Genomic DNA, 26358 nt, shown 5'->3' with positions numbered 1-26358 from the left:
TGAAACTCTTGTAGAATAGGAACAAATGAGACCAAACAAATCGGAGACGCCAACTCCCTCTGCAAACATCAACTCAGATACATAACATTTCTGATCACTGAACCACATTCTACAATGCCTGTCCCATGGGAAGCTCTCATTCCGTTCGGTACGCTCTCTCAAAATCCAAGAGGATACTTTGCTGACTTGATGGTATCATATTCTTAATGACACTGCAGGCCTGGTTACTTCAATGTTTGCAGCGGCCGGAACGCTCTTGAATGTTTCTAAGAGGGCTCAGAATCAAGGCAAGGTATGTCTAGAATTTGTTTTATGAAGTTGTGGATAACACCAGTATCTGACTGTTTCATCGTCTTCTGTAATTCGCATAATCCATTACGCTTGGACAAATTGACAACTTCCTAGCCTGTTCGATACCACATCGATTCTTGGGACGAGATGATGATGGACCGTGATAGGCGGCTAACAGGACACATACGTGGACAATCCGTATGTACTGTCTTTACACTTGCGTCCACGCTTGAATAAATATCATGCACTTTTCTAGTCAAACCCGGTACCTCCAGAAGGTTTCGAGACGAGTAGCGCATGGTACACGGAAGCTACATCATAACGATACCACATACCATACTACCTTGAATGAAATTGCTCTTTAGATGGATATTACACACCAACCTTCAATGGGCAGGGACGACTTGCCATTGGGAGATATCCTGCAAAAGGAACAAATATTCTTGCGCTAGAACGAAGTCTGTGAAAGCACCCGAAGCATATTTACTAGGATCGCCAGAAAAACCAGATTTCTACGTTCGCAAGTTCACATTATATCCGTATCTATGAGCACTGTCGTTTTCATACATCTACTGAAAACAATATCATTCATAGGAACTCATCTCCTCCTTCAGCCACGCCAACACGACCTCTTCCCTTCCACTCACATCTACACCCAGCTCTTCATCTTCAACAAACCCATACCGCTTGCCCTCGAGAGCCTTTCCAAGCTCAGAATCCAACCCTTGCAGTGTGCAGGAGAGAATCACCCCGTGTCGAGCGTGGATGTGTGCTGTCTGTTGGTACAGAGTTCAGGAAATGCAGCAACGGAGGGGAACGGACTTACGACATCGCCCCACACGAACGACTTCTTGATCGTGTACTCGAACTCAGGAGTCTGGCCAAAAGCCCAATCCCAGCTCTACAAGAAGGGGTAATGTAACCGCGTGCAGATAATGAAGGGGAGCTTACAGGTAGCTCTGCCATCCCGCGTTGAATGTATCCTATTCGCGCGAGGTCGTCAGCATCGTTCACGATGCATGGCTAGCATTTTCTGTTTAGTTGGCGAAAGACGTGTTTAGATAAGAAAGTGTTACTTCGTCGTGAACGCCATATTCGGCTTTGAACGAGTCCACGACAGCATTCACGAACGCGTCGTGGCTCACTTTTTCACTGAATCGAGCGAGGTTGCACACCGGCGAACGCACAGACGCGACACCCTTCGTAAACATTGTGTCCTGTCGCACGCCAATATACCAATCAGCAAAAAAGCCCTTGCACTGAAAGAGTACAGAAACAAAGAGTGTCCAATATCATCGAGAAAGAAAAAACGAACCTTGTCTACCCTCAACAAATCTCCCAGCGTATCAAGCCTCGTGGTAATCAGCATCGTCCCGTGGTGGTACGCACGCCCGCTCACGATTTTGTACGCCGAGCCTGACGCCTTCTCACCTCCCACACAAATATCGTTCCGCTCATTCACGTCTGCATCGACGCCAAGCGCACGCACGGCCCGGAGAACGACCTGCGCAGTAGCGCTGCGGTCAAAAGTCGTGCGTGGGACGTGGATGGAGAAGTTCGTGTTGCCAAGGTCCTGAGTGTTAGAGTAAGTTGGTATGTGGGGTTGTATTATGTCCAGGATACACTGTATGGTAATGGAGACGTACATGGTACACTGTCCCGCCCCCGCTGCGCCTACGCACCCATGGAATTCCCTGCGCACGGGCTGCACGGAGATTGACCTCTTTCCATGGATTTTGGTTGCGTCCTATGACGACACACGGTGCATCTCTATACAACAGGAGTAACGGTTCCTTCTGAGGGGCGTGTCTGAATAGCCTGGATATGCATCCGTGAACGAGTCAAGCCAGGAAGCATCATTATCAGATTTCCGGTGCAAGCGCAAGTGAACGATCATATTAGCATGTCACGGATACCGAGCAGCGAACGGCCTACCAGTCTTCGAACGAGAGATTGAAATATGGGTTGGTCGACGTGCTAAGGTATATAGAATGTGTGGGTGTTATGACTGAGCTTGCGCCTGATGCAGTCGTGTAAAGTCTGCGCGCTGAGAGCACTCGCACGACATGGCGGAACGAGAATGAGATCATTCGTATTCGGACGCGTGCAAGCGCTCATTTTGCATCATCTTCTCAATAATCAGACTCGTATATTCACTAATAGGTGATCACAATTTTCTGCGCTTTCACGATTTACAATTCTGAAGATCATCTCTCAAAAGCTTCTTGCACAAAAAATTCCGCGGAAAGGAAGCACTGTTGATCCAGAACAGCACGGATAATCGACCCAGGGCTATCGCAGGTAGTCTAGTAAATGCTGGGAGAGCCCTCACCGCTGTACTGTGGTATATATCGGTTTCTCTACTTCATGTATCTGCTTCTTCCCCGCTGGAGTGCCAGGTATCGTCTTTGTCAGGCCCTGACGAGTAACCGGACATTAGCACAAAGGCAGCAATTGTGACATGAACAAGACACGCACGAGCTTTTCAAACATGCACTTGTTCAAGGTACGCTCGGGTTTTCTACAGGCATAATATTCCTAAGAAATGTGGGGTAAATGTAAGAACTGCCATTGATTAGCTCCGAGACCCTACGTACCTGATTGTTCAGCTCCAGGCAGTTCCAGTGCGCGTCAAACTGCTCAAGGCAGTTTTCCCGCATCTTGTTAATCCTGCCGGCTTTATCAGAAGTGAATAAACGAACAGGGAACGATACGCACAAGTCGGTTGCACACCGTGTAACACGCCTGCCCTCCTTCAGACATTGTCCCGGGTCGCCCCGGCCCTCATTCTTGCAAAGCATAAAATCCTCTACCAATATACACCTCATCAACATCCCTCCCCGTGTAATTTGATTACAACGTACCATTATACTCTTTGCAGTAAGCGCCAATGAAAAATGCAGCGGACTTCAGCGGGGCACTGGTTGCGCCGAGCTCCTGAACACGCGGAACAGAGTCCGGGAGTGGTGTTGGGTCCTTGTAGGGCTGGCTGCCTGAGGCGCTGTCGCGAAAGCCGCTCATCGTCGTCGAGTACGGTCAACTTCGGAATGTGGACTTGATGTGGACGATTGCCTTTCTTGATCACGCGGAGTTTTCAGATTCCGTTTTAGGTCTGCAGCACCTTGCTCTCTGTTCTGCAAAGTACTTGCACAGCAAGCTAAGGAAGATGGTGAGTTCATGCTACAGCTGCTAACTTGGTATAACCTCCTGATGTGTACAACGTTGCCAGCCTCCAAGAGCAGCCCCAAAAGCCTACCAAATTTTGGCCAAAACACACCAAGTCACGATATTCCTAACAGTCCCCCAATCCGCAACGATCGCGTTACTTAAGGATGAGGCGCTTTCTGCGCTCACATCTCGCGTCGCAACTGAGGATGACAGCTTCCCTCACGTTCAAAGCACGAGCGAATTTGAGCTGGCGCGCACAGTAAAAGGGAAGGAGAAGGGCAGGTCAGGGGTGATTTATGAGGCCCTTGAGGCAGACAAGGCTATCAGAGGCCTCCTAACAAACTGGGAGGTACTATATTTTCAATTTAGAGACGAAGACGGTGAGTGTACCATGCAAGCTGTCAAATTCGTTGTTGTGCTGATGTTTGATTCTGATGTCTCTGCCAGGCAATTTGATGCCAGTTGAAGTCTCGCAGCCTTCTCTCCTTGACGATGATGAGGAAGAGCCTCCCGTGAATAAAGGCAAACGCAAGGCGCTACCCGAATAGTCATCTCATGCCGCATGAATTTTCAAAAAGGATGTATTATGAAGAACATGTGGAGGCAAGAGTCAGATCATATTACTGCAGCCAGTATTATGACCGCCATGGGCGCGGGGTGTATGGGAGCAATGCAGCGGCTACCCGCCGACCCTCTTCCGCGAGCAAGTTATACGTCGAGCACGCGTTTCTCTGGAAGTCCGAGGAATCATCGAGATTAGCACTACATTCGCAATGTATAGACAATAGACCTCACCGTATCCATGATGTCAAGTTGTATTCCCATCTCCTTCAGGTAGCCTCTTATACTCGGAGGCGGAAGCTCCATCCGTCTCCCAGTGCCAAACACCAATATTTCTACTTTGTGTTCAGTCCTGTTCGGTCAGTGAATTGCAAGTCTCCGAACGCACCTGGTTTCGGGACAACAGTCTCAAATACACTCAGATGCTCGCGACCCCAGCCATCCCATAGATGCGAGGGAACATTCCACAAAAAGACCTTGCCGTCCAGGAAGATGGACGCAGATGGAAGGACAAGCCCGTCTGCTAGCTGGATACCTGCCGACGTTATAGAACTAACTTGCACAGGGGGCGGAACATCCCCTGCAAGCATGTTCGTGAATGCCGTTGGACGGTCGACATACCGGATTGCAGTCGTATGTAGGGCGCGTCGTGACAGTGAGAAGCGGAAGCGGTGTACGATGAATGTAGACATCATGGAATTCATACAAGAAAGAACCTAAATATAGAGCCTGATTTCCAGAGCTCAAATAACAAGCCATAATAATCGTTTTCCGAGCTCATAGATCCATGCACGACGAGCAAAACGGAATGTATCTCGATTGTAAAGCAAATGTTGCGCCAGTAGTGTTGACTCATGCGTAAAACAATCCCAAACTTATGACACAGGACAGAGCAATGGCATCGCCGACGACGGCGCGCAATGGTGGAGAGTAAGGAGTAATATGCTAATCAAAAGGTCCATGCATGCAGTCATTAACGAGCCAATATAAATGTATTCTGAATCTGCTGATCCACCAGCCCCCGAGTCGCCGCATTACGCACGAAATATCCATATCCACTTATGACCCCTCGGCCCTTGTCACAATGTCCTCTACCCTGCTCTCGTCCCCTCCTTCCTCAATCTCACCTTCCAATCCTTCCTCAGCACAGCGCTTGCAAGAGCACGCAAACCGCCATCCCCTCGCGAGCTCCATGCGGCGACGCCGGCGTGCTACCTCGAGTGTCTCCTCAGAGTGCTGTGATACGTCCACATACGCGACGGTGATCTCGTCGCCTTTTTGAAGTGCGCAGGTGGCCACAAGTTGCAGCTGTGCAGTGCCAGTTGGGAAGACAGGCTTAGCGGAGGGTGCGCAGTTATGCGAGATCTGGGGGTCGATGCAATGAGAAAGGGTGTATTGAAGAAGAACTAGGAACTCACGTAGGATGACACTGCGTAAAAGCCCGTACCGATCTGCTTGGAGGTACCGCAGGGTGTGCGTGTTTTCTCGGCGTTCTCAGGGCGAGCAGCTGTCTCAGGCTACATCGTGATGTAAGAACATAACATTCTCAAAAACATAAGACGAGCTCACCTTGTCCTCCCTTCCTTCACCGAAGTATACTCCATACGAGTTGTACGACATCTTCCCGACGAAGGTTGCATGCCGTTCCTCCGTAAGGAATTGTTCAAGTCCCGGGAGCGCAGTCTGCAGTACATCCTTCAAGACGCGAGTCTCATGATCTGCGGGCTTCACCTCGAGGTATCTTAGGCGCTCGAGGTGATCGTACAGCGAGTACTCCCCACCGTCTGTCAGCACCGGTTCGGAAGCGACGCCAGGCAGTATTCCGCGGGGCAACATCTTAGCAGTCTCCGCGCTGACCTGTCGCGCAACGAATCGTGCCACAAGTTCTGGTGCGGCCCTTTTGGTCTGTATGAGATACTCGACGAACGCGTTTTGGGCATTTTCCCGCTCCTTACGTAGCGTGTCTCCCATTTCGGGCGCGATGGCGGCAGGCAAAGGCGACTCGAGCGTGAAGAGCAGAGTCTGCGAGTGTGCTTTGTGCTGGGTCAGGCAGTCAGATGAGCAGTAAACGCTGTGGAGGCGATCAGATTCTGGATGGATGGGATCGTTTTGGATCTGGCGCAGGCAATAGCTACAATGTGTGCCTTTCCCTTGAAGGTCGGCATCGAGAACGGCCACGATTGGATCTTCCTGTGGAGAAGATGAAGACGGATTTAAGAGACATGGAACAGGCGATTTACCAGGTAGATGACTTCACCAGCCTTGAAATCTTTTGTCACGACAAGGACTTTCTTCGACATGGTTCCGCCCTTGCCATCAGGGACATCGACAGTCTCAACTGCGACATTCATTGCCTTCGGCGGGAAGAACGTATAATACCCTATCTCATCTTTAGTCCTGCATTGAGAACACACACCCGAGCAGCGTACCTTCAACTCGGTCTTTGACCTAACAGTGACGACCAAAACATGAAACAAAACTCAGAATCAGATACCATTGAAACAACCAAGAAAGAGATAGATATGCAATTTGACAGATAAGGGGTTAGGGTGCAGGCTACAGGGCTAGCATATCTGTGACTCGCAGTCATAGTCACAGGGCAGGCGTCTGACTGCTCGGGTCTGTGACCTCGTCCCACTCTTGTGAGGATGCTTCCGAGGGTGGGCCCCGTGAGGGACTCGATTCGTCCTCCCCGTCAGACAGTGGTCCAATTTTCCCCTCTGCCAGTGAAGGATCATTACTCACGTCCAAATTGGTAAGTTCCATCACAAGCTGTGATGGCCAGGTCAACACAATCGACAGTCATCAAAAAAAAGACGTACCTGGAAAACAGGTGGAGGAACAGTCTTCTCGTAAATCACAATCAGCTCCACGGGTGATGGATACACGCGCAACGCGCGATAGAAACACATCGCAGCAGGAAGGTGGTAGACAGGACCTTGAAAACCAATCAAGCAGCAATCATCCCAAAACGAAACTGCTAATTACCTTTCGCACATAGTTGTTCACCCATCCCAACTTGCTTCATGAAATACTGTTCCTTTTCCTCCGGCCCAGGTGGCACTTCTTCGTTGCGCACGCTCTCCAACGCGCTCCGCAAGTCATTTGCATCCACTCCCCCGGTTGCACTCTGACCAGATTCAGACGGTGTCTGGCTCTGCTTGACACGCTTTTTTTCTTTCCCTGAAACGCTATGTCAACTGCGTAACAAAAGACTCTGCTAGTGAAAACTTACGAAGTTGTTTGCGGAAGTTGGCGTCGGTTCTCCTCTTGTAGTCGAAGTACACAGCGTATGCAAGGACGCCACCGACTGCGACGCCTGCAACGGTTATTATTGTCGTGGACCTGTTCATTTTGTGTGGAAGGAAGAGAACAGAAAAGTTCAAACGTCACTGGGCCACTTGGCAAGAGGAAATTCGGAAGATGAATTATGTCAGCGACCCCTACGCGTTCAATTCAATTCAAGTGCACATCAATTGACGTTCGTGAGTATGTATAGCATTACAAGTGTAACGATCATAAATAACTGGAATATACAAATTTTTAAGGGGTCATGCTCGGATGCTTCGTGGTAAACCGGTGAATATTAATGTCAACCCTTGTTCCAGTCGGCAGGCAAGTCACATTGACAAACATGCCTCCGAGGCACTTTAGTCCCTGGAGCCCTGCAAGTGGCTCCATGCATAGCATCATGCGCCAATTCGGTCGGGCACTTATAGTCCACGTACATTCGCCCGAAAGCAAAATTATTGTTGCCCTGCTCGAGCACAGCTTTCTTGAATTCTGGGAGCCGAGGATGAGAGCATTCAATGGCAATCTTTCCAGAGTCTACAGATTGGAGTGGTGCGTTGCCCAAGCAAGCTTTGAACATGGCTAGTGGGACGTGAGCAAGGGCACGCCAGCAGACTTGGTCATGGACTTACGATCGTATCCCCGATTCTCTAACTTCATCCAGTCAACGCACGCGAAAAATGGATGACTGCGAATTGACTCCGAATCAGGTCTCATGGCATGGTGTTGGGGGAAGAAAATCTGATGTGGGTTAAGCCAACGTCAACACAAAGACGTGGAGACATACAGAATAAAGAAGATCCTTGGCGTCCTTATCTTGGATGAGATCTATTTCATCGTTCGGTCTTATGAAAGCCAGTCGGCGTTCTCCATTGTAACCCGCTGGTATCTTGTGGTCGTTGCCAAATTTATGTGTTCCATCACTGAAATGATATATAGAGTACCAGTGCTTGCGAGTCGGGTAAGCTTTAATGTCAGGACGCACGGAACCACAAAGAATTACTCACCCCGCCATTTATCAGCAAAAGCTCCAGTAAAATGGAACCATAGGTCCAGGTGTCCGTCTTGAAGTTATATCCCTGATCTCCCTTGACTCGCTCTGGAGGAAGGTAACCGTCGGTACCCGATGCACCGTACATACGCTCGTTGTGGAATTGCTGATAAGTCAATTTGCGGTCCAGGACTTCAGCATTGCCAAAATCTGCAATGCATACGTGGCCGGACGGAGTTACGAGCACGTTTTCCATCTTCAAGTCCAAATGTACGACACGCAGTTTGTGAAGATGCTGGAGGGCGAGAAGCTTTGGGAGCAACAAGGGGCGTCAGATTGAACTTGCATGCAGAATATAGGTGATACTTACAAGCTCAGCAGCAACAAGACGCAATTGCCAATGCATGAATCCAAATTTTGCCCTAGTGCGAAGAGTCTGCGGGTAGAACCTCTGGGGGACGTTCAACACCAAGTCAGATGATGGTCAGGAAAACGCACCATTACGAAGTAGAAATTATCCTCGTCCTCGAAGGCATGCAACAAAGGAGTCAGAAATGGGGATCGCTCTTCGGTGACACGCTTGAATGCTTCATATTCAGAGCTGATAGCCGCCGCTGCTGCTTGAGAGCCTTCAAGCAGTTGCTGCATGGTCGGCCGTTTGTCCTTGGCGCAGTAAACAAATTGCGCAAGTAGTCCAGCCTTGTCGATGACCTTGATGGCGACCTCCTCTTTCTGGTCCTTGATAGCGTACCAGACATAACCGAATCCACCACTGCCGACCTGTGCCGTGGCGACGTACTTGTGACCGCCTGCCTGAATGGAATAGGCAAGATTCCCATTGTTCGAGATCCTTTCAACGATAGTACTGGCCTGTGTTACCTCAGGTGTCGGCGGGCAATTATACAGCTGAAAATTCGAGACACTGGATTCAAGAGCCGGTAACATACCGGCGTGATTTAGCGCGGTATTGCCTCGCGGAGGTCGTGGCGATGCGTCGTTGTCGAGAATCCGCTTTGGAATATCCTGTCGTAATTCGAAGGGAGGTCCCTGCTGTGTAGGGTGTACAGAACGTGCAGAACGTAAGTGCCCAGCTTGGACTCCCGGCTTCCTATCTGCGGGAAGCTTTAGACCTGGTGGGCACCGCGGTGGCTCATGGGGGGCAGGCGGTGGTGATCGGTCACGTTCACGCTGTGGAATTAAAGAATCGTATAGCTGTGGGTCTAGGCGTGATTTGTGGGAGGAAGCGTGAGCGGCAGGCGATAGCAATTGGCTAAGGGGAAAATGTGGAAACACAAAATCATATCGCTGTAGGCCCAGGCGTGCTTTCTGGGAGGAAGGTTCGTCGGGGATAGTAGGCGCCATGGACGGTACGACAGCTTCAGCAGTAGGTCCAACAGAAGGTCCTGCAATTTGAATTAGTGGTCTTGCGCCGGCGCATTTTTGAGGCGTCTCGATGTCCTTGCTCTCGATGGTCTGCATGGTCCGAGCCACACCTGGTGTCGCGACGGCAAATTCGGAAAGTGGAGAATGAGGTGTCACAAGCGCTGTGCGAGGTTGGACCTCAACTGGTGCTATGCACTGTATATCGCTGTCTCGAGCGGTGTCCGTCAGGGAGGCAGGTCGAGTTAAGGCAGCCATGTTCGAGGGATGTTGTTCATCTGGAAACTTAACAGTAAACATCCGTGCTACACTGACGAGAGACACCTCTCTAAGATCATCGATGATTTGCATACCTTGAAGGCACGTCGTGCCGAGTCCAAAGAGATTTAGTCCTCGGACGGAAGGAAGAACGAAATCAGGAATCGTATCGACTCTCTCCGTCGGCTGCGTAGCGGTTGTTTCAATGTTAAAGACAACCGGAGAATTTAATGTAGAAGTCTCGAGAAACGGTGCAGGTCCCTGGGCGGTGTGCGCACTTCCTTCACAACTTGTGCCAAGAGTAGGTAACACTTGACTTTGTTGGATCGACATATGGGCGCCATCGGCAGTGGGGGACAACACTACGTGAAATCGGAGGTTCACATTAACAGGAAAAATTGCTTGGGTAGCCGGAGACCGTTCAGTTAGGGGAGCAACACACAGAGATGAGACATGTGGTGCAGGAGCAGGCGTTGCAGCAGTAGCGACGTCCAGCGCAGAGGCAGATCCAGACTTTTTGAATCGCTTGAAGATGCGAGCAAGCAGGTGTTTGAGAGCCATTGGTGAGTGTGGGTGGCGTTATGATGATATGTGAGCTATGGTCCTGAAGAAACCGGACGTTAAATAGAGCTCGGATATATTCTGCGCCACTAGGGACACTGGATCACTAATGTGGATGTGGCCAAAGCTTAGTTCAATGCAAGCGGGCATGGACCACTAATGTGGATGTGGCCAAAGCTTAGTCCCGCTTGCAAGCGGGTAGGGACCACCACGCTTTGGCTCATCGCGAAGCAAATGAGCCCATCAGGAGACAATTATAGGCTTTAGCCAACGATCTCCTGATCGGGACAGTGTTAGCACATATATCTTACGTAATCTAGGATCGGTGTGAAAGGTTCAGCGCTCAGTTTTGCTTTGAGCATAAAGTTATGTGTAGTGTGGGACCAAAGCGACGCGTAGTAGTATCGACGTGAGGTGAGAAGGAATCCTGGATAGTGTCGTTAATGCCCCTGGTGCACCAAATCGAGAGAGTTTTGTCATAGCATCATGATCCAGATTAATATCGCCCAAGGGATATCATCAGAAGAGACCGCCACGGGGCTTGAGCCTTTCTTTGATACCGCATCGAACAAGTTTAAGTGGATTGGTGACATGGACATACTAGGTGAGTTGTTTCATCGTTAATGGAGTTGGGAGTAATTGGAGCCGGAAAGGTCCGTGGCGCCTTTGGATGTTGTTCTCACGGGCGTGCAAGGGCCTCTAGTTGGTGGAAGGGAGCTCACACCAAAACATTCCTCAAGGCAAGGCATTTCTGTAGGGAAATACCACAGCGCCGAGAGGACGACGCACAAAACCAATTTGTTGGTCATGAGCGGCCTGGACGCTGCCAGTCAATCCAAGTCTACGACGTCTGGCGACGACGAAGGGCAACATCATAATTTATCATCACAGGCTACGCATCTTTTCCACCAAGAGGATTCACATCAACCTCCTCTTTCCCTGGATTTTTCTGGGCTTTCTGGAACGGAGGATGGACTAGGAAATCATGTTGTCAATCATATTGACCTCCATGACCCGCGAGGTTCGCTGATAAGTGACCTTCACCGGGTTGGAGACCATCCTAAACTTGACGAAATGACAATGCTCGAGGCTGTGAATCCTGCTGATACACACGAGGACACACAGGAAAGTCGAGACACAGATCCTGATATTAAGCGTGTCAAGGTGAGCCATGCATATATCACCCTTCTGCGTGTCGGCATCTTGCATCTCGTCCTTGTATGGTTTGTCAACCATGCCAGGAATGGGTCGTTTCAACAACGTGGTGTACCTTGGCGCAGACCAACTTGCTACGCACCAGCAAGAGTGCCGACGCTCTTGCTCGTTCTTCCGTGCCTGTCTTGTTTTCATGAGTTCATTAAGGGCCAACTCTGACCGACATTTGCCACGTTCTACAAAGGTTTACAAACTTATTGGCTCACAATGGGCTGACCAAGGGACCGCTTTTTGTTACGGACAATTCGAGAACGAGACCAACCAGGCTTTCCTTATCGCTCGCTCGGAAGTCCATTTTGACAAACTCATCCTGACTACTCGCATCCGCACCACTGACGTCTATCAACGCCAACAAGGTCCGTCTGGTATACATATTTACAGGGATCTGCTGATACCTACTCACGCGACCACCAGATACATTGATTGTCTGGACGGAACCGGATGGTGCAGATTACGCCTTGAGCTTCCAGGACGCCGAAGGGTGTGCAGAGGTGTGGAATTTCATCATCGAGGTCCAGCGCCACATGAATGTCGTTGGTATGTACAACCCTTGACCCTATGCCGCGCTGCTTCTATTCTGGTCTCCTTCTGTTGCACTATCTGACTTTTATGCCTTCAGGAGAAAGTAGTGTTGGAGGCTCATCATCTCCCCGAAGCGACCACTCCACGACAGCAGCGATTATCCGCTCTGGCCACTTACCTCAGCCAGAACTCGGGAATATTCCCGATATTGAACGTGCCATTAAAACACTAGTGCGTGGACAGGCGATTAGGGAGAGAATATGCGAGTATATTCAGCGCGAGGTCCGTCGTCAAATCATCAATTTCTTCACGACGGACCGCTAAGATTTGAGCAGGAATATATCACGAAGATGATAGAAGTCTTCAAGTTGGCAGAAGACTTGGAGAACGCCGAGAATCTTCATGCATTGTGCAGTCTCATGCAAACCATATGTGCGCTCATCTGCCTCCCGTGACGAATTTTGTTGACGATATTTTGTAGTAGTAATGATTCATGATCATGGACTATACGAACATATCCTCGATGACAGTGTGTTCTTTGGTGCTGTAGGCATGCTTGAATGTATGTTGCCTATTTCTGCATGATGAGCACAAAACTCAATCCGACTTCCTCCAAGATGACCCCGAGTTCCCAAATCACAAAGCGAACTACCGAGAGTTTCTCCATGTAACCTCTAAATTCCACCAACCTATTCCCATACAAGACATCATGATCCAGAAGAAAATCCACCACACCTACCGTCTACAGTTCCTCAAAGACGTCGTTCTCGCGCGCGCTCTCGACGACTCCACCTTCAATGTCCTCAACTCCTGCATTATCTTCAACCAAATCGACATAATCAACCATGTCCAACAGGACACCATGTTTCTCCGCGAAATATTGTCGCTGTATGTGAACGAGGAGGTTTTGACGGGAGGGAAAGACAAGGATGAGAAGCGCGAGGGGATGGATGTTGACGGCAAACCCAACGGCGCTCATGCGAATGGCTCCACATCAACCCCAAGGCCTTTCTCCTTCGGCCCACCAGATAATCTCTCGGAGCATGAGTTGGCCCTCCGTAGAGAGGTATTGGTGCTTATACAGCAGCTCTGCGTCATGGGTAAAAATGTGCCGCTTGCTGCTCGTATCTCCCTCTTCCGATCCCTTGTCAACCGGGGTATCCTATTTGCTGTCCAGTGGGCGTTCTCACTTTCAGAGAATGACCCAGAAGCAAAAACAACAATCAGCATTGCAGGTGAAGTGATGTCTGCACTGCTCGATCACGATTTAAATGGTGTTCGAAATCACATCACCAAGCAAGCCTCGGCTATTGAGAGGGAGAGTAAGGAAGGACGGCCCATGGGAGAGCAAGCTGAGACGCTTTTACGAATAATGTGCAGAGTGTTGACACATACTCGGGATTTGGCGTTGCAATGTCAGGTCGGTGACGCCCTGAAGACCATATTGGATGTCTCTCCCAAGGATGGTCCTGATTTGACACCCGTGAGCATTGTCTGATTTACATATTGTGACCATCTCACAGTGGCTTCAGGCTGGTTTGAACGTCAAGCTACTTCGTCCGAAAGACGACCCAGGAACTGAGAAGTTTCTCGATTACTTCTACAAGAGATGTATAGAACTCCTATTCAAACCATTCAGCGACATTCCTGATTTCAAGACCCAGACTGGTTCGTTTCTACCTAACGTGTAGATCACGTTTTGTAACTGATTCACTGTTCGTAGAGCCAGTACTGAGGCTTTCGCGCGAGAAGACTAACCTTTACCTATACTTATGTGACTTAGTATGCAACTTTGCTCAACAGCATGGCTTCCGCATTCACTTTTCCATGCTTTCCTCCCACATCTCTGCTCGCATGGTCTCATTCTTAAAAGCCCGGGACAAACACTTACGTCTTGGTACATCTCTCGTTCATATCGTGTAGTATTTATACTGACAGGAGAGCGCAGCTGCCTTTCGCTTTTTCCGAATATGCCTTAAGGTCAACAACCCAAATTTCATGATCCACCTTATGAAACTAGACGTATTCAAACCGATCCTGGATCTCACGATACAGGAGTCTCGGCGGGATAGTTTACTGAGTGCCTCATGTCAGGAGTTTTTTGAACATATGCGTCGTGTGCGTCATTTCCTCGTTCTTCTTTCGTTTAGCTGATTATATGGTACAGGAAAATATTAAAGACCCGATTAATCACTGCATGACAAAGCATGAATCATTGGTACGACAACTAGCCGCATCGCCGCTCAGTGGTCACAGATTCATGTCCTTCATTCGACGGTGGGAGATCAACGTCGAACCTCCTCCCAAAGAGGAGTCACAACCAGTGAAGTACGTACTTATTGTCTAATGGACAGGCCGTTACTCATTCTCGTCATAGGAGTCTTCGAGATCCCCGACATATGGGCCGAAATATTGACGTCGAGGAAGAAGATTACTTCAATACTGAGGATGAAGAAAGCGACAACCATACGCCCTCGATCTCTCCTCAAGTCGGAAGCCGTGATCCATATGACGAAAACCCTCCATTTATCTCTCCTCATTTACGCGGGCGTTCGTCATCACCTGTGCATACCACATTGAAACGAAAGCGACGTGGTGCTATGGTTGGGAAAGGTTTCCGTCCACAAACACTTGCACTTCCTCGCACTCCGCCCTTGAAATCTCTAGTGGATTATCGCGATGAAGATGAGGAAGAAATTGGCCCACCCTCGCCCAAAGTACCCTCAGCACCAATATCCAAAGCTGCTACGACAGCCAGCCAACGCAGCTCACCCCTTTCGCCTGCTGCAGACATACCACCCAGTCCCAGAATATCTCATCGACAGATTTCTTCACGCCCGCCCCCTCTTCCTCGGCGGTCCTCTTTGGATGAAGAGGACAACCTCTTGGAGTCTTTACTCCGTTCTAAATCCATTGCCCCTTCTCCTTCAAATGCCCCTTCAAAGGCATCGGCCAAACTTTCAATGCTGCCAATACGGCTTGGTGACAAGCGGAGAAGAGAGGACGATGATGAGCAACTAGACATTTTAGCAAATAAGCCAAAACGACCTGATCTAGGTTCACGGAAAGAGCCTGAGCCCTCGAGCGGAAGAATAAATACGGTGAAGCCTGGGGAGGATCCACCAAAAAAGTTCAAGCTTGCATTACGAAGTATTGTGACTGCAGCGCCGCAACCCTTGACACCTGTACCTTCAGAACCTGGTGTAAAAGACGGGGATACTGGTTAGCTAGTTGTCTCTCCTGTGTTTATAGATCGTACATTCGTTAATTTTATTCGAGGGAACGCGAAATAAACACTACGTTGTTTGAGCGCGAACGAGGCTACATAAAGTCTGGAAAACGCGGGACATACTATAGCCTATTGGAATGCTTCGGGCTCCTGGAGCGCCTCAAACGATATCCCACACCTCGATCCTCTTCATCCATCTGTGAGCGACACGTACAGGCCGCTTGCAAACCATCCGACCTGTGCAGCCGTCGAATAAGATATCTCTTGCCGAAATACCATCAACCGGAAGTGGACATGGAACCACGCGTATTGTTGCTCGCGCCCTCCTAGCAGCCTGTGCCTCTTCCAAGGTATCCTCGTCACCAGACGCAAAGTCGGTGTATCGTAGAGATGCTGCGGTAGTTCGTACCAGCGATGTAATCTCCCGACGCTTCTTTAACCTCTCCCCCGTTCCCTCCCCAAGCATGACGGAAATGAACTCGGCTTCAGGAGGTTGAGGCGAACGAATGCTCAACGCAGCTCGTACGCGGAACCTAGGCATTAAAGATGATTCTGTGACTTCTTCAGGATAGAAAACGAAGCCCTTCGTTGATCCATTGAATGAAGAGTCCATGACTACTGTAGGCGGGGACGGATCCGCAGGATGTATATGTGAGCCTAATATCCTAGTGGCGATGCCCCCGCTGGAGGGACTGTCCCGGGGCAGCAAAGTCAGTCGCACGAGACCAAGGAACGTTTTGTGGTCATCCGTACGATTATGGAAAGAGGCGGTGATTGTGGCACCTTCGTCATCATGATAGCCGCCTTCGCCACTGGTGGCAGGACGAGGATAAGGAAACATGGGGTCGTGAACAATGACTACATTGGATAACTTGCTACCAACAACACCCTCGTGGCTACGTTGCAGGCGGCCTGTAGACGTATTTGGATTAAGATCGTTAGCCGGGCCATGTAGTTTGCATTCATTGTGCTCGTTTGGTGAGGAGGGAGGGATTTCATATGCTTCAACCAATGTGTGAGTCGATGATGCGCGCAGCAACAACAAGTGTGAAGTGCACGAAAGCATGGACTCGACTGGACTCGGTGAAGCAGTTTCCTGACAGACTAGTAATCAGCCAAACTGTGCACAGGCATAGACATGTGTTTTACATCGTGTGTCACAGTATATGTTGTGAATGTTTCAATATCAAGGCAGAGAATGTGATCACTCTTGGGTCCTGGGCTTCTGAAAGTACCACCTCGTGCGTACTTGATGGCAATTAGCCTCGGGCCAAGCGATACCTCTCGAAGACTAGATAGATGCATGTCATGCCTTGTAAAAACTTCTTGAAGTACGACGTGTAGCTGAGAGCCTTTTGAGCTGACACGGAACTGAAACACCTTCCTGTATCAAAACCAATGTTAACTTCCACCGATATAAAGCAAAAAAAAACAGTGACAGACAGTGCAAAGAAATTCTCCACCAAAATTACAAATGCAACACGTTCTCCGTTCGTCCGCGTGCTTTGGACGCAACGGAGGTCAAAAATCATACCGGAAGTCGTGTACAACACAGTTGAATGTTTAGCATAGAGCTGCAGGGGTACTTCTTCGGCTGAGTCATTTCCTTTGTCTGCATCCAAGTCAAAGCACCTGACAGGTGCCTCTGAAGAGCAGATGCTGGTGACAATCAACCAGCGGCTGAAAACGAGGCCATAAGGAGTGTGATTCCCGGTAGCATCTGGATAGAGTTCGACCGTTCTTCTGCGAGCAACTCCAGGCAGTGGAAGCTCTTTGTTGCCGAAATTCAGTGTTCGGGCATTATATCTCTTACTGTCCATGGCCATCTTCCCATCTCGTGGACCATTTGAGCACCAGCGATCGAACTTCTCACTTGAAGTTAGCCACGACTGAAGGTAACTGGCGGAGTGGGTGGACAACAATGCGGGAATACGTGGACGTGAGGAAGTACGGTAGATATGAAACCAGGTTGCGTCCCGGAGCACGGTCGACCTAAGTGTCTTGGACACCTTGTGTATTTCTGTCAAACAAAGCCACAGGTGACAGAATGCGAAACAAAATCATACCCTTTGCAACCTAACGATATCCGTTACCGATAGGTAACTGAAAATATGGTAGAGCAAATCCCCTGGGAGTGTTTCAAATGAGATCACAGCTTGAATCATCTCGAAAGAAGAGCATGACAGCTGTTTGCCGTTCGGTCGGAAGGCCTTGCGCACTGAGGAGATGGAAATGTGCATGATGATGTTCACATGAAACAATGTTGGAACTTGTGGAAACAAGGCTTCTCATGCGTCAAGCGTGCGGAAGTGTCAATACGCAGTAAGCACCGCATGGAGAGCACGATGTTCTGGAGTCTAGACGTCCAGCTTCCGGATCAAAGTTGTGGGATGAAATCGTGGCATCCTGCGGCGGCTGTGAAATCGAATACCATCAGTTTCAAGCTGTGATCTCAAAGATACTTCCTTCCCAAAAAACTTGAAGCAGCCTGAATGTGGAACAGTTCGCTGAGTTTCATGTCCATGCAAATAGATCTGCTGGAGTAACATCAAACGTACACTTGAAATATTTGTGGACTACAAAGTTTCCTTGATCGAACGTGGGTGGGAAACTAATTTAAATCTCTGGCACGGCAGTACCCGACTCAGAGCTGAATCTGCTACGAAATCCCTGTACATTTGCATTACGGGCCTACAACGTTGCACTGGCAGCAAACGGAGAGTTCGATCTATGAAAAATAAATGAAGGTACGTGGATCATATGTGTGGTATCACATACTATCATAGAAATCTTGGCGAAATTCCAAATTAACGGGGCTCTGTCCGAATCAGCTATTTAGATCCACAAGCACTGGCACAAGGGTCAAGGGATGGATATGCGAGCCCAACGACCTGACCACGATTCCTCCGGTGGCAACGGTTTGATAACGTAGAGATAGCCTCTCAAGAGCCAGGAATGTATTAGACCTCTGTGAATGTCGCACGATGAATCACGATTGCGATGTCTTCGTGTTCGTGGCCGCTCACTGTTCTGGGAGGGAAGTCGGAACAGCATCAGCTCATAGCTGTGCATTGCACAACTCATCGATCAATTATCCATGGCGGTGCCGCAAATCGATCCCTGTTACCGGTTTCATTGTACACGTGAAATCTCGAAGTGCGTGTCTATAGCGGAGATGACGGGGTCTCGACTGCCTTGGTTACGTTGTGAGCCGGGGAGAGAAGTCCATGATGCGCGGCGTAAATCGATGGAGGTGCTAGGTATACGAAATTATGGACCCCATCGGGACAAGAGACCTCGATGAAAGAAGTACTTCCTGCAATGAGCTGAGTATTCGGCATGTTGTCTTCTAGTGACTTCGCTCTTGCAGCTCACTCGCGCCCGACGTCACCTAAACCGCGGGATAATGATTTATGACAAGTAGCCTTGGACCAAAGGTAATCTCTTGGGGTTCAACCAGATCACAATGACTTGGGGTTTGAGGTTTGGCTGGAGTATGAAATATTATCGTCAGCAGGAATACATGTGCAATGCAACGAGACCGACAGATTCACCGAGTGGAGGCTTGTCATTATTGCAACAAATGCAATACATTCAATCAGTAATCCGTGTCCGCTTCAGCGCACCGGTATTGGAAATCTCCACGTGGATTTGTAGAGAATCCCTTGGATCTTCAGACCTTGAGAAGGTTTATTTCATCTTCTTTTCATCGTATCCAGTCATTATGATACCATATCAGCATGCTTGGCAGAATGAAGCCCGCAAGATAAGAAAACATGAGCGCAAGATGCACCACCATACGGTCATCGACGATGGCGATGACGAACGAACGACCTTGGTGAGAAATTGAAATTGATTTCAAATGAAGATAGACACCGTATACTTACACACATGACTGGTGTTCCTATGGCCTAAGCCCTCGGTGGAAACTGATTGGCAATTTAGCACCGCTCTGCACCAAGCTCGCAGTTGCGCCATGGAGTTTACCAAGCAAGCTATAAAGTAAACTGTGGATCCGTGGTGTCGGGATGCGCTACTAGGGACCGCGCCGGTTATCCTAGGATCTCTTGGTCGTGCGCAATCATTAGAGCCAGCTAATAAAAGGGGTAAAACCATTGCCTGACTTCGCACTTCATTCTTCCCAAGGGAGGAATTACCGATTTTCATTCTAGCCTAGTCCTGACCTGAACCAACCAAAGCAGCTGCATAACTTAGGATCAGCGCTGGCTCACCTGTTCTGATCCCCGACAACTACTTACAGTTCCTCTAGCATGTAACACAAGTTGAAGTTTAGGGACAAGAACGGCCAATTCTGCGAACGTTTCCCCTATGTTGGTTATTCCTGAAGTAGTTCCGTCAGCAACTTGGAGTATAGCCCACCCGCAGGTGGCGATCGGTACGTCATTCCGACACAGTGCGGTAGTCGGGGGAAATGCTGGAAAATGTTATGCAAGTCGAGCATGTAGCGTCAAATTTCAGGGGTAGCGATAAATGACCCCGCGATTTTGACAGTTCCAAATGCTCGAGTCCTCGAGGTGACACCTGGTGACTACTGACAATCTTGGGATTGGAAATTGTTATATCCAATTGTAATTGTCTGTCACCGCAATATTTCCTTCATTACTAAGTTATTATGTGCATATTAGCGTATGAGTTTCCGATAATATTAATGCGGCTGACATTCATCGCAGCATGAGTGCGGGGAACTTGAAAGAACGAGCCGCATAAACTTTGCAAAAATCTGTTTACTTTCGGCTGCCCAATAGCAGAACGAACTCAGCTTCGTGCGGATGGCCCGAGAATTTGAAAAGACTTACCTATGGTGAGATGTCCAGGGATGAATTGTTGGACGCATGTAGTAGTAGCAGCGGAAAACCGCACCATGATTGGCTAGCTGTACCTGTACTCAAATGTTATGCCCACATTAATTACCGTGAACGACCGTAAACCTGGAACCTCCTGGCTCCTCCTGGTCATAGGTAAAAATAGCGAAGGTTCGCGTTACTCAGGTGACCCACCGACTCGGACATCCACCGAAGTTAGTTAGCAGAGTGTGTTAAGCAGCTAGTCAGATTTTGATGAGTTCGAGATCAATCTTCGTTCAACTAGCACCACTGCTAGTGCAAGTCGATTCCTCGTCTTCCAACTTCTTTCAAATCTAGTTCTTTCGCTGTAGCGTGGCTCATTTCCAGCGAGCAGCTAACGCGAGCGGTCCGTATGACGACCTGAGCCGAGCGTCGCTATGTGACAGGCACAAGGTAATTAGACCAGTTTCAATTAGAAGGTTGACGTTCAGTAACACTCCATTTTGGACGTGGCATGAAACCAAAACCCCAACCGATATTCACCCGCACATAGTAATCAAAGAAAATCAAAATTTTATAGCTTGCGTCTCGACGTTGGTAAGATAATATATGTTACAGTGAAATTATGGTTGACGATTCATATATGTGATCATCGTCTCTCTATGCAGTCAACTATAACGCTATCCAGCCTTACCCTCGGCGCGTGAGCAAATATCTAGTAGATCATAGCCAAATCGTAGCCTGAACAGTTAGTCCTATCGACACTCCGCTTCCTCGACCAAATTTATGGTATTACTCATCGTTATACCGGCATCTGTGAAGATTCAAATTTCAGGTCACATCTGAAGACATTGAGCCGACAAAAATTCGTCTTGCCAGGTCCCTCATACCAAAACTTCTACGGCGGAGACCATAAACTGCACACGCTGTCAAGCAAGACTATGCTGGGAATTGGGAAAACGCTGTCCTCGACCCTGCATAGCGACCGGAGCCCATGGATGTTGAATATTGTCTCAGTTTGCTGAATTCTTAATAAACGGTGGCACTTCGTTTGGCAGATCTTGACGAGGGACTGGCTTTCGATTCGAGCGGGCCGGGTACGGACCGTGGGCTTCGTAGGCGAAGGGGGGTCACCAACCTGGCCTGAGCACATGTAGTTCTCCGAGCGGGGCAATATAGTCTCTGCCCTGTCCGAGAGAGACGAATCCACTGACAGCACAGAAATACACACACGAACTTCTGGTGGAGGTATGTAGGGATACTACTCAAATCCAACCACGACCCTGACAAGAGTGACATTGACAAGACACGTGAGTCCTCGAAGCATCGTCTGAGACTGAATCTACATTCCCGACCTGAGAAGAGCAGAAGTCCGAAGAAAGAACAAGTGCTTCGCTGGCAAAAAAATTTCAATTGGGGATGCTATTAGGGCGGTTTCGGCGTGTCAGACCTGCTTAAAGCGATGGTATGGCGGCCGGTCACACGAATGTTTCGAAGAAGACAAGCTTTGTTTGATGGGGGTGACAACTTGAACAACGACTTCAACTTGCTGTCCCAGCGCTTGCGCAGCCGAGGATTTGAATGGAGCATACTCGGATTCCCTCCATGTTGCCACGTAGTTAGTACGTATTGCGCTTGAACATGAGTCAGACGGCGGCCGTTTGGCGTTCTTGGGGCTTGAAGTTCGCAAATGAGAATTCAATTCAATAGGATAACGTTGACTTTCATGACGCCAGCCATACAAACATTTTACTCAAGCGTGCATTCTAAGATGGTGCTTCTGGCGCGCCTCATGTTCGCCCATCATGTGCTACTTTGAGTCAAGACTAAATAGGAATATGACGCAGTGCAGCTTGGCGCAAAGGGGATGAGTGGGTTTCCTAGCGGGCGTGTCATACCTCCCGAAGTAGCAGGTTAATGAAGGGGCGTGGTCCAGCGCGGGTCCCAAGAACGTTATCAATTTACAGCAATTTACAGCAATTTACCTCTCCAGGCTAACTTAGTGCTTGTCGTTGCTAAGCGCGGTTGAGTCAACCTTAACTTATTGGCGGACATGAATTTTTGAATGGTGCCACAGTGCAAAGCAAAAAATTCATGTTCCTGCGTCTGAAATTCGAGAAAAGGTTCTAAGTAGGTATACTAACTAACACTAGCGTCTACAAGTACACTCCCCTTCTTCTTCCATGCACATTCGGCAGTCATTCGTATTGGTGAGACGGGTATCTATCATCGAGACGACATACAGAGCGCGGTATGGCTGGCAGGGTATTGTTCATGAGGCGATATGTATATGCGCAATATAGACATAATCGACAGCTTGGATGCGAGGCGGGAAATATAGGATACAGGATATATGTCGGAATATAGATACCGTTTTGCCCGCGTCTTTGTCGGTCGCCATTTTACGACGAGGTGAATAATTAAATAGGCCGTGAAATCGAGCTCAAGATGGCGATGCGAATTGGATTGTAAAACGGAATAAATACCAAGATCCAAACGAGCGTGGTAATCAGAAAGGCATGAAAACACGTGTCTCGTGCCGTCCCTCAGGATGACAGTGGCTCTGCTGCTGCGGGTACAGGCGATGAGGTCATCATTTGAGGTGACGAAATCTGCATCTGCGTGATGTGCGGCGATTTTTCAACGGGCGCTTCAGAGGCAGGACCCTGCAGGGGGCCTAGTGACTGCGGTGGAATCTGTGGCGAGGCAAACTGCACTTGGCGTGGTTGCTCACAGAGCCTAGGCATTGACCCCCGACGCAACATCTCCTGTCCTTGGTATGAGACTGGAGGCTGTGGGAAGTAACCCGGAGCGGTTGCTGACTTCCTAGGTGCTTGTTGTTGAAGAGACGCAATGTCTGTCAACGGGGCGTTAGGGAGACGAATTGGAGCCTGGGGGCCGGCATCGATAGGCGGGCTCTGCGAGCTGCGAGGGATGGGGAACGTTGCGATGGAAGGCGATGAATAGCTGGAAGGGGGGGCCGGAGATAGAGCCAGGGGTGGGAGGCTGTGAAGAATACACTGACACTGTAAAATTGTTAGCACGTGCTTAACAACACGTAAGAAATAATGAAACTTACCAGCATCATCCCAGTCGCTGACTGCGCCACCACTGGATGCGGTGCTCGAAACGGAGCTACGCCTCGCCAGTCCGTACTCTCGCGGCTCCTTCTTGATCTGGGGTGAACCAGCTAGAGGAGCAGGTTTTTGGACCTTTTTCTCGCCAGGTTTACGCGTCTTTCCACCTGCCCTGAGTTCATCAAAGCGGAGGGGACGTGGGCGCAAGTGGGTACGTTCATAAAGACCACATTTGTTGCAGACAATCTTTCCAGGATTGAGAGTGGAGCGACGCCATGAAGGCGGCTCTGTGGTATGGCAATTAAAACAACGCCTCCTGAGGTACTGGGTCTCTTTGCTAGCAGCATCATCGGTGTGTTGAATTGGAACTGAAGCACCAGCTCCGGGAGGGAGGAAACCAGGAAGGTGATGACCGTGAAGAGGATGTGCAGGGAAACCCAATTGGGAAGGAACAATGAGGGGGGTGTCCTCTAGTTTAATTGACTGAGGATCGTGGGGGTGACGGGATTCAGATGGATCGGGGGACATTGTAAGTGGCTCATTGTACATGGACGGGTATTGGTCATAAAATTGGGAGTGGTGAGGTATATGATGTTGGGGGAGGTCATGTCTGACGTAAGGAAAAGTGGCGCGACGAAATGTATGGTGATCGGGCTGGCGCAAGTGCATTTGCTGCTGCTGCTGCTGCTGCCGCTGCCATTCATTGTAGTGCGCGTGATCGTCAATATACGCTTCACTCTGGTAATGTTCAGAGGGTTCCGAGTCGTACAACTCGCAGAGGAGGGAACCTCGTGACTGTGGATAATTGTTGTAGTTGGCTTGAGAGACCCAAGAATCGTTTTGGATCATTGATCCTACGTCGGATGGAAGATATGAGTCTTCTTGAAATATTGTTGGAACAGTATGGATCGGATGTTTGAAGTCGTGAGGATGAATGAGGTCAACGGATTGAGGAGATGGAGTACGGGGAGTTGAAGAAGATTCGGAGTAGGGTGGTGAAGAGTCGGGGTATGGAGATGCGTACGCTGCAAAATCCATGACTGACGATTGAAAGAAGAAAAAAAAGAGTTTAGAATAGTGAAGACACAAGACGAAGAATCGGTAAAATGTAAGGACCCTACGGGTAAATTATAAGAAGAAGGTCCATGCAGTGTTCAAATTTGGACTAGAGCAACCTCCTCTCTCCCAGATTTTGGTTACTCTTTCTTTCTAGCCCGTTCCACTATCTCGGTGCTTCCGGAACTTCCCGTTAAGATTCAGATTCTTCCGGTAGATCTCTTATCGCGTACCAAATATAATCAAACATGATCCAAATACAAACAATCCATCCCATATTACGTCCTTTCAATTCCCACGCACAGCATACGAACTCTTCACAATAAATTTGTACATTTTTAACAATTTTTAACTTGTGAGTAGCGCCCCGTCGGAACTGAGCCTCTGTCTCACTTCGCTGGCCTCTTCTCATTGGTTACTGCACTCCGTGCCAACATCCTGCCGTCTTGCGTCCCTGTCTTTTGTACCACTTTTACTTATTTAAGCCCTTTTGTCTCACGCTTCCCCTCACCCTCCGCCAGTTATTCGAGTCAAACCCCGTCCCTCGCATCCCTGAACAGTCCGTTCAAAGAGAGTTGAGTCAAATGTTTCTACTTTCAGACCACCGTACACATCCAATTTAGGAAGTCTTCTTGATCGATCCTCCCCATACGCTACCGTACCTGCCGCTACCTTCCTGTGTTCACCTTTATTCTTCTTTTTGACAAAAAACTTATCCTACTACATAATTCACTGCCACAAAATACTTCCTCCTGCCACTTCTCCGTGCCTATTTGCGAGTGGCCGCCTGCGCAGCTGAGCTTTATTCTTATTATTAGTTCCCACTCACAGTGCTTCGTATCTAAATTTGGAACTTGCTTTGCTGGTCCTACTTCCAGTGCTGTATTCACCTATCTCCTCCATTCCTGTATTCCCTCCTGTGGGGCAGCTGTCGCGCTTGCAACTTCGAAGCCCTTCCTTTGACATTTTTCTTGTCCACGCCCGACGCTTAACACCGTGGAGAGAGCTCACAGCAAATCCCACTTCAATATCCTTTTTCGTCCCCTCTCTGCTAGTACCTGATGCGGAATCAAAATCGTAAATGAAATACCCGCGGTCTAAACTTGTCATAGCTTAGGCCTCTCACTGTCTTTTACTCTTGAGAACACCGTTCCGAGGCGCTGCGGTGCATGACCTAGTCACAAAACCTCCCCTCCACAACGACCCAATTTTTTGAATGTTTTCCCGAATCTTTCTCGTCCGCGGGCCGTGTACGACTTCAGATGAAACTCCGGTATCTTACTGAGCTTCCGAGCTCCCCCTGTTGCGATCATCCGCATTCACCATGTGTATGTTGTACACCGAAACTCATTCAAAGGAAGATCAAGGTTCGAGGTTGAATTGGATTTGGATGAAGCAGTTTCGTCACGCGTCATAGCCCGCTCGCACGTTGCCTCAATTCAGTATCTTCCCAACGCCCTCCATTATTCCTGTGCTAGCGCTACACCGGAAAGGACAATCCAACATCCTGCCACATGCATCTATCGATGCTGTGTTCTCTCTTTGGGCCTGAGGCCTGATGCTTCGACGGCATTACAGCATGGTCTCGGCATTACCCCCAATCTTATCCATGTGACCATCTCTGCATTGGCTATGCTTGCGATGCAGTATTGTTGTACTGGCGTGGGGTGTAACTTTGTCGGTTTCTTTCCAGGAGTCCAATCCTCTTCGGATTGGGCATCTGTGGCCCAAAGTTTGGTATCCCACGTAATAGTGCTTGTATTTGTTCCCAATACAACGCTCTATTCATCTTACTGGTATTTCTAACCTTTAGCAACCCGAAATGCACGAGGAGTTCCGTCGTCAAAGGAAAGGTTTCTATCGCCTGGTTGATATTGCACCCATGTGGAGCAATTGTGAATCATATCCATGTCACAGACATAGGCACAGGTGGATCGTCCCCCGCATCAAGTA

General features: G+C 49.0%; 10 protein-coding genes across 10 annotated transcripts; 3 read left to right on the top strand and 7 right to left on the bottom strand.

Annotated features, from left to right (window-relative positions):
- The first annotated feature begins 10 nt into the window (after positions 1 to 10).
- Positions 11 to 725, top strand: DFJ58DRAFT_368124 (NADH dehydrogenase 1 alpha subcomplex). Its single transcript, XM_041380070.1, has 4 exons — positions 11 to 148; positions 219 to 292; positions 406 to 489; positions 548 to 725. The coding sequence occupies exons 1-4, from the start codon at positions 115 to 117 to the stop codon at positions 611 to 613; spliced, it is 258 nt and encodes an 85-aa protein (XP_041250018.1). The 5' UTR covers positions 11 to 114; the 3' UTR covers positions 614 to 725.
- Positions 726 to 875: 150 nt separating this feature from the next.
- DFJ58DRAFT_651395 (uncharacterized protein) lies at positions 876 to 2381 on the bottom strand (the record flags this gene model as incomplete). The annotated part of the gene is made up of 7 exons (XM_041381617.1): positions 876 to 1067; positions 1118 to 1192; positions 1243 to 1314; positions 1368 to 1508; positions 1607 to 1864; positions 1938 to 2109; positions 2227 to 2381. The coding sequence occupies 7 exons, from the start codon at positions 2379 to 2381 to the stop codon at positions 876 to 878; spliced, it is 1065 nt and encodes a 354-aa protein (XP_041250017.1).
- A 39-nt stretch (positions 2382 to 2420) lies between these two features.
- DFJ58DRAFT_759743 (Ndufa8, NADH-ubiquinone oxidoreductase complex I 19kd subunit) lies at positions 2421 to 3339 on the bottom strand. Its single transcript, XM_041388368.1, has 5 exons — positions 3156 to 3339; positions 3010 to 3100; positions 2889 to 2961; positions 2770 to 2829; positions 2421 to 2709 (listed from the first exon to the last, which is right to left on the bottom strand). Exons 1-5 carry the CDS (start codon positions 3310 to 3312, stop codon positions 2620 to 2622), a joined length of 471 nt encoding a protein of 156 aa, XP_041250016.1. The 5' UTR covers positions 3313 to 3339; the 3' UTR covers positions 2421 to 2619.
- Positions 3340 to 3349: 10 nt separating this feature from the next.
- DFJ58DRAFT_721962 (uncharacterized protein) lies at positions 3350 to 4007 on the top strand (the record flags this gene model as incomplete). Its single annotated transcript, XM_041384847.1, has 3 exons — positions 3350 to 3460; positions 3521 to 3839; positions 3907 to 4007. 3 exons carry the CDS (start codon positions 3350 to 3352, stop codon positions 4005 to 4007), a joined length of 531 nt encoding a protein of 176 aa, XP_041250015.1.
- An 87-nt stretch (positions 4008 to 4094) lies between these two features.
- Positions 4095 to 4712, bottom strand: DFJ58DRAFT_721961 (NADH dehydrogenase 1 alpha subcomplex assembly factor 3; the record flags this gene model as incomplete). The annotated part of the gene is made up of 3 exons (XM_041384846.1): positions 4095 to 4190; positions 4255 to 4355; positions 4409 to 4712. 3 exons carry the CDS (start codon positions 4710 to 4712, stop codon positions 4095 to 4097), a joined length of 501 nt encoding a protein of 166 aa, XP_041250014.1.
- Positions 4713 to 4829: 117 nt separating this feature from the next.
- On the bottom strand, positions 4830 to 7501 carry DFJ58DRAFT_759739 (uncharacterized protein). Its single transcript, XM_041388367.1, has 9 exons — positions 7256 to 7501; positions 7009 to 7203; positions 6843 to 6958; positions 6766 to 6792; positions 6450 to 6468; positions 6261 to 6400; positions 5590 to 6210; positions 5439 to 5537; positions 4830 to 5385 (listed from the first exon to the last, which is right to left on the bottom strand). Exons 1-9 carry the CDS (start codon positions 7371 to 7373, stop codon positions 5080 to 5082), a joined length of 1641 nt encoding a protein of 546 aa, XP_041250013.1. The 5' UTR covers positions 7374 to 7501; the 3' UTR covers positions 4830 to 5079.
- DFJ58DRAFT_367920 (kinase-like domain-containing protein) lies at positions 7447 to 10787 on the bottom strand. The gene is made up of 7 exons (XM_041380068.1): positions 10036 to 10787; positions 8801 to 9960; positions 8673 to 8753; positions 8319 to 8612; positions 8099 to 8260; positions 7944 to 8052; positions 7447 to 7893 (listed from the first exon to the last, which is right to left on the bottom strand). The coding sequence occupies exons 1-7, from the start codon at positions 10499 to 10501 to the stop codon at positions 7613 to 7615; spliced, it is 2553 nt and encodes an 850-aa protein (XP_041250012.1). The 5' UTR covers positions 10502 to 10787; the 3' UTR covers positions 7447 to 7612.
- A 1062-nt stretch (positions 10788 to 11849) lies between these two features.
- Positions 11850 to 15465, top strand: DFJ58DRAFT_651193 (component of IIS longevity pathway SMK-1-domain-containing protein; the record flags this gene model as incomplete). Its single annotated transcript, XM_041381608.1, has 11 exons — positions 11850 to 12072; positions 12131 to 12253; positions 12336 to 12520; positions 12574 to 12670; positions 12723 to 12800; positions 12856 to 13730; positions 13771 to 13906; positions 13962 to 14135; positions 14187 to 14356; positions 14406 to 14566; positions 14619 to 15465. 11 exons carry the CDS (start codon positions 11850 to 11852, stop codon positions 15463 to 15465), a joined length of 3069 nt encoding a protein of 1022 aa, XP_041250011.1.
- Positions 15466 to 15546: 81 nt separating this feature from the next.
- Positions 15547 to 18018, bottom strand: DFJ58DRAFT_368062 (uncharacterized protein). The gene is made up of 4 exons (XM_041380069.1): positions 17534 to 18018; positions 16911 to 17476; positions 16617 to 16851; positions 15547 to 16563 (listed from the first exon to the last, which is right to left on the bottom strand). Exons 1-4 carry the CDS (start codon positions 17705 to 17707, stop codon positions 15628 to 15630), a joined length of 1911 nt encoding a protein of 636 aa, XP_041250010.1. The 5' UTR covers positions 17708 to 18018; the 3' UTR covers positions 15547 to 15627.
- A 4314-nt stretch (positions 18019 to 22332) lies between these two features.
- DFJ58DRAFT_759721 (uncharacterized protein) lies at positions 22333 to 24527 on the bottom strand. The gene is made up of 3 exons (XM_041388366.1): positions 23352 to 24527; positions 23292 to 23298; positions 22333 to 23239 (listed from the first exon to the last, which is right to left on the bottom strand). Exons 1-3 carry the CDS (start codon positions 24385 to 24387, stop codon positions 22819 to 22821), a joined length of 1464 nt encoding a protein of 487 aa, XP_041250009.1. The 5' UTR covers positions 24388 to 24527; the 3' UTR covers positions 22333 to 22818.
- Between the last annotated feature and the right edge of the window lie 1831 nt (positions 24528 to 26358).

Source organism: Suillus subalutaceus, assembly GCF_016647625.1.
Source record: "Suillus subalutaceus strain FC151 chromosome Unknown DFJ58scaffold_5, whole genome shotgun sequence".
Lineage (NCBI taxonomy): Eukaryota > Fungi > Basidiomycota > Agaricomycetes > Boletales > Suillaceae > Suillus > Suillus subalutaceus.
This window is presented reverse-complemented; position numbering and strand designations above follow the sequence as displayed.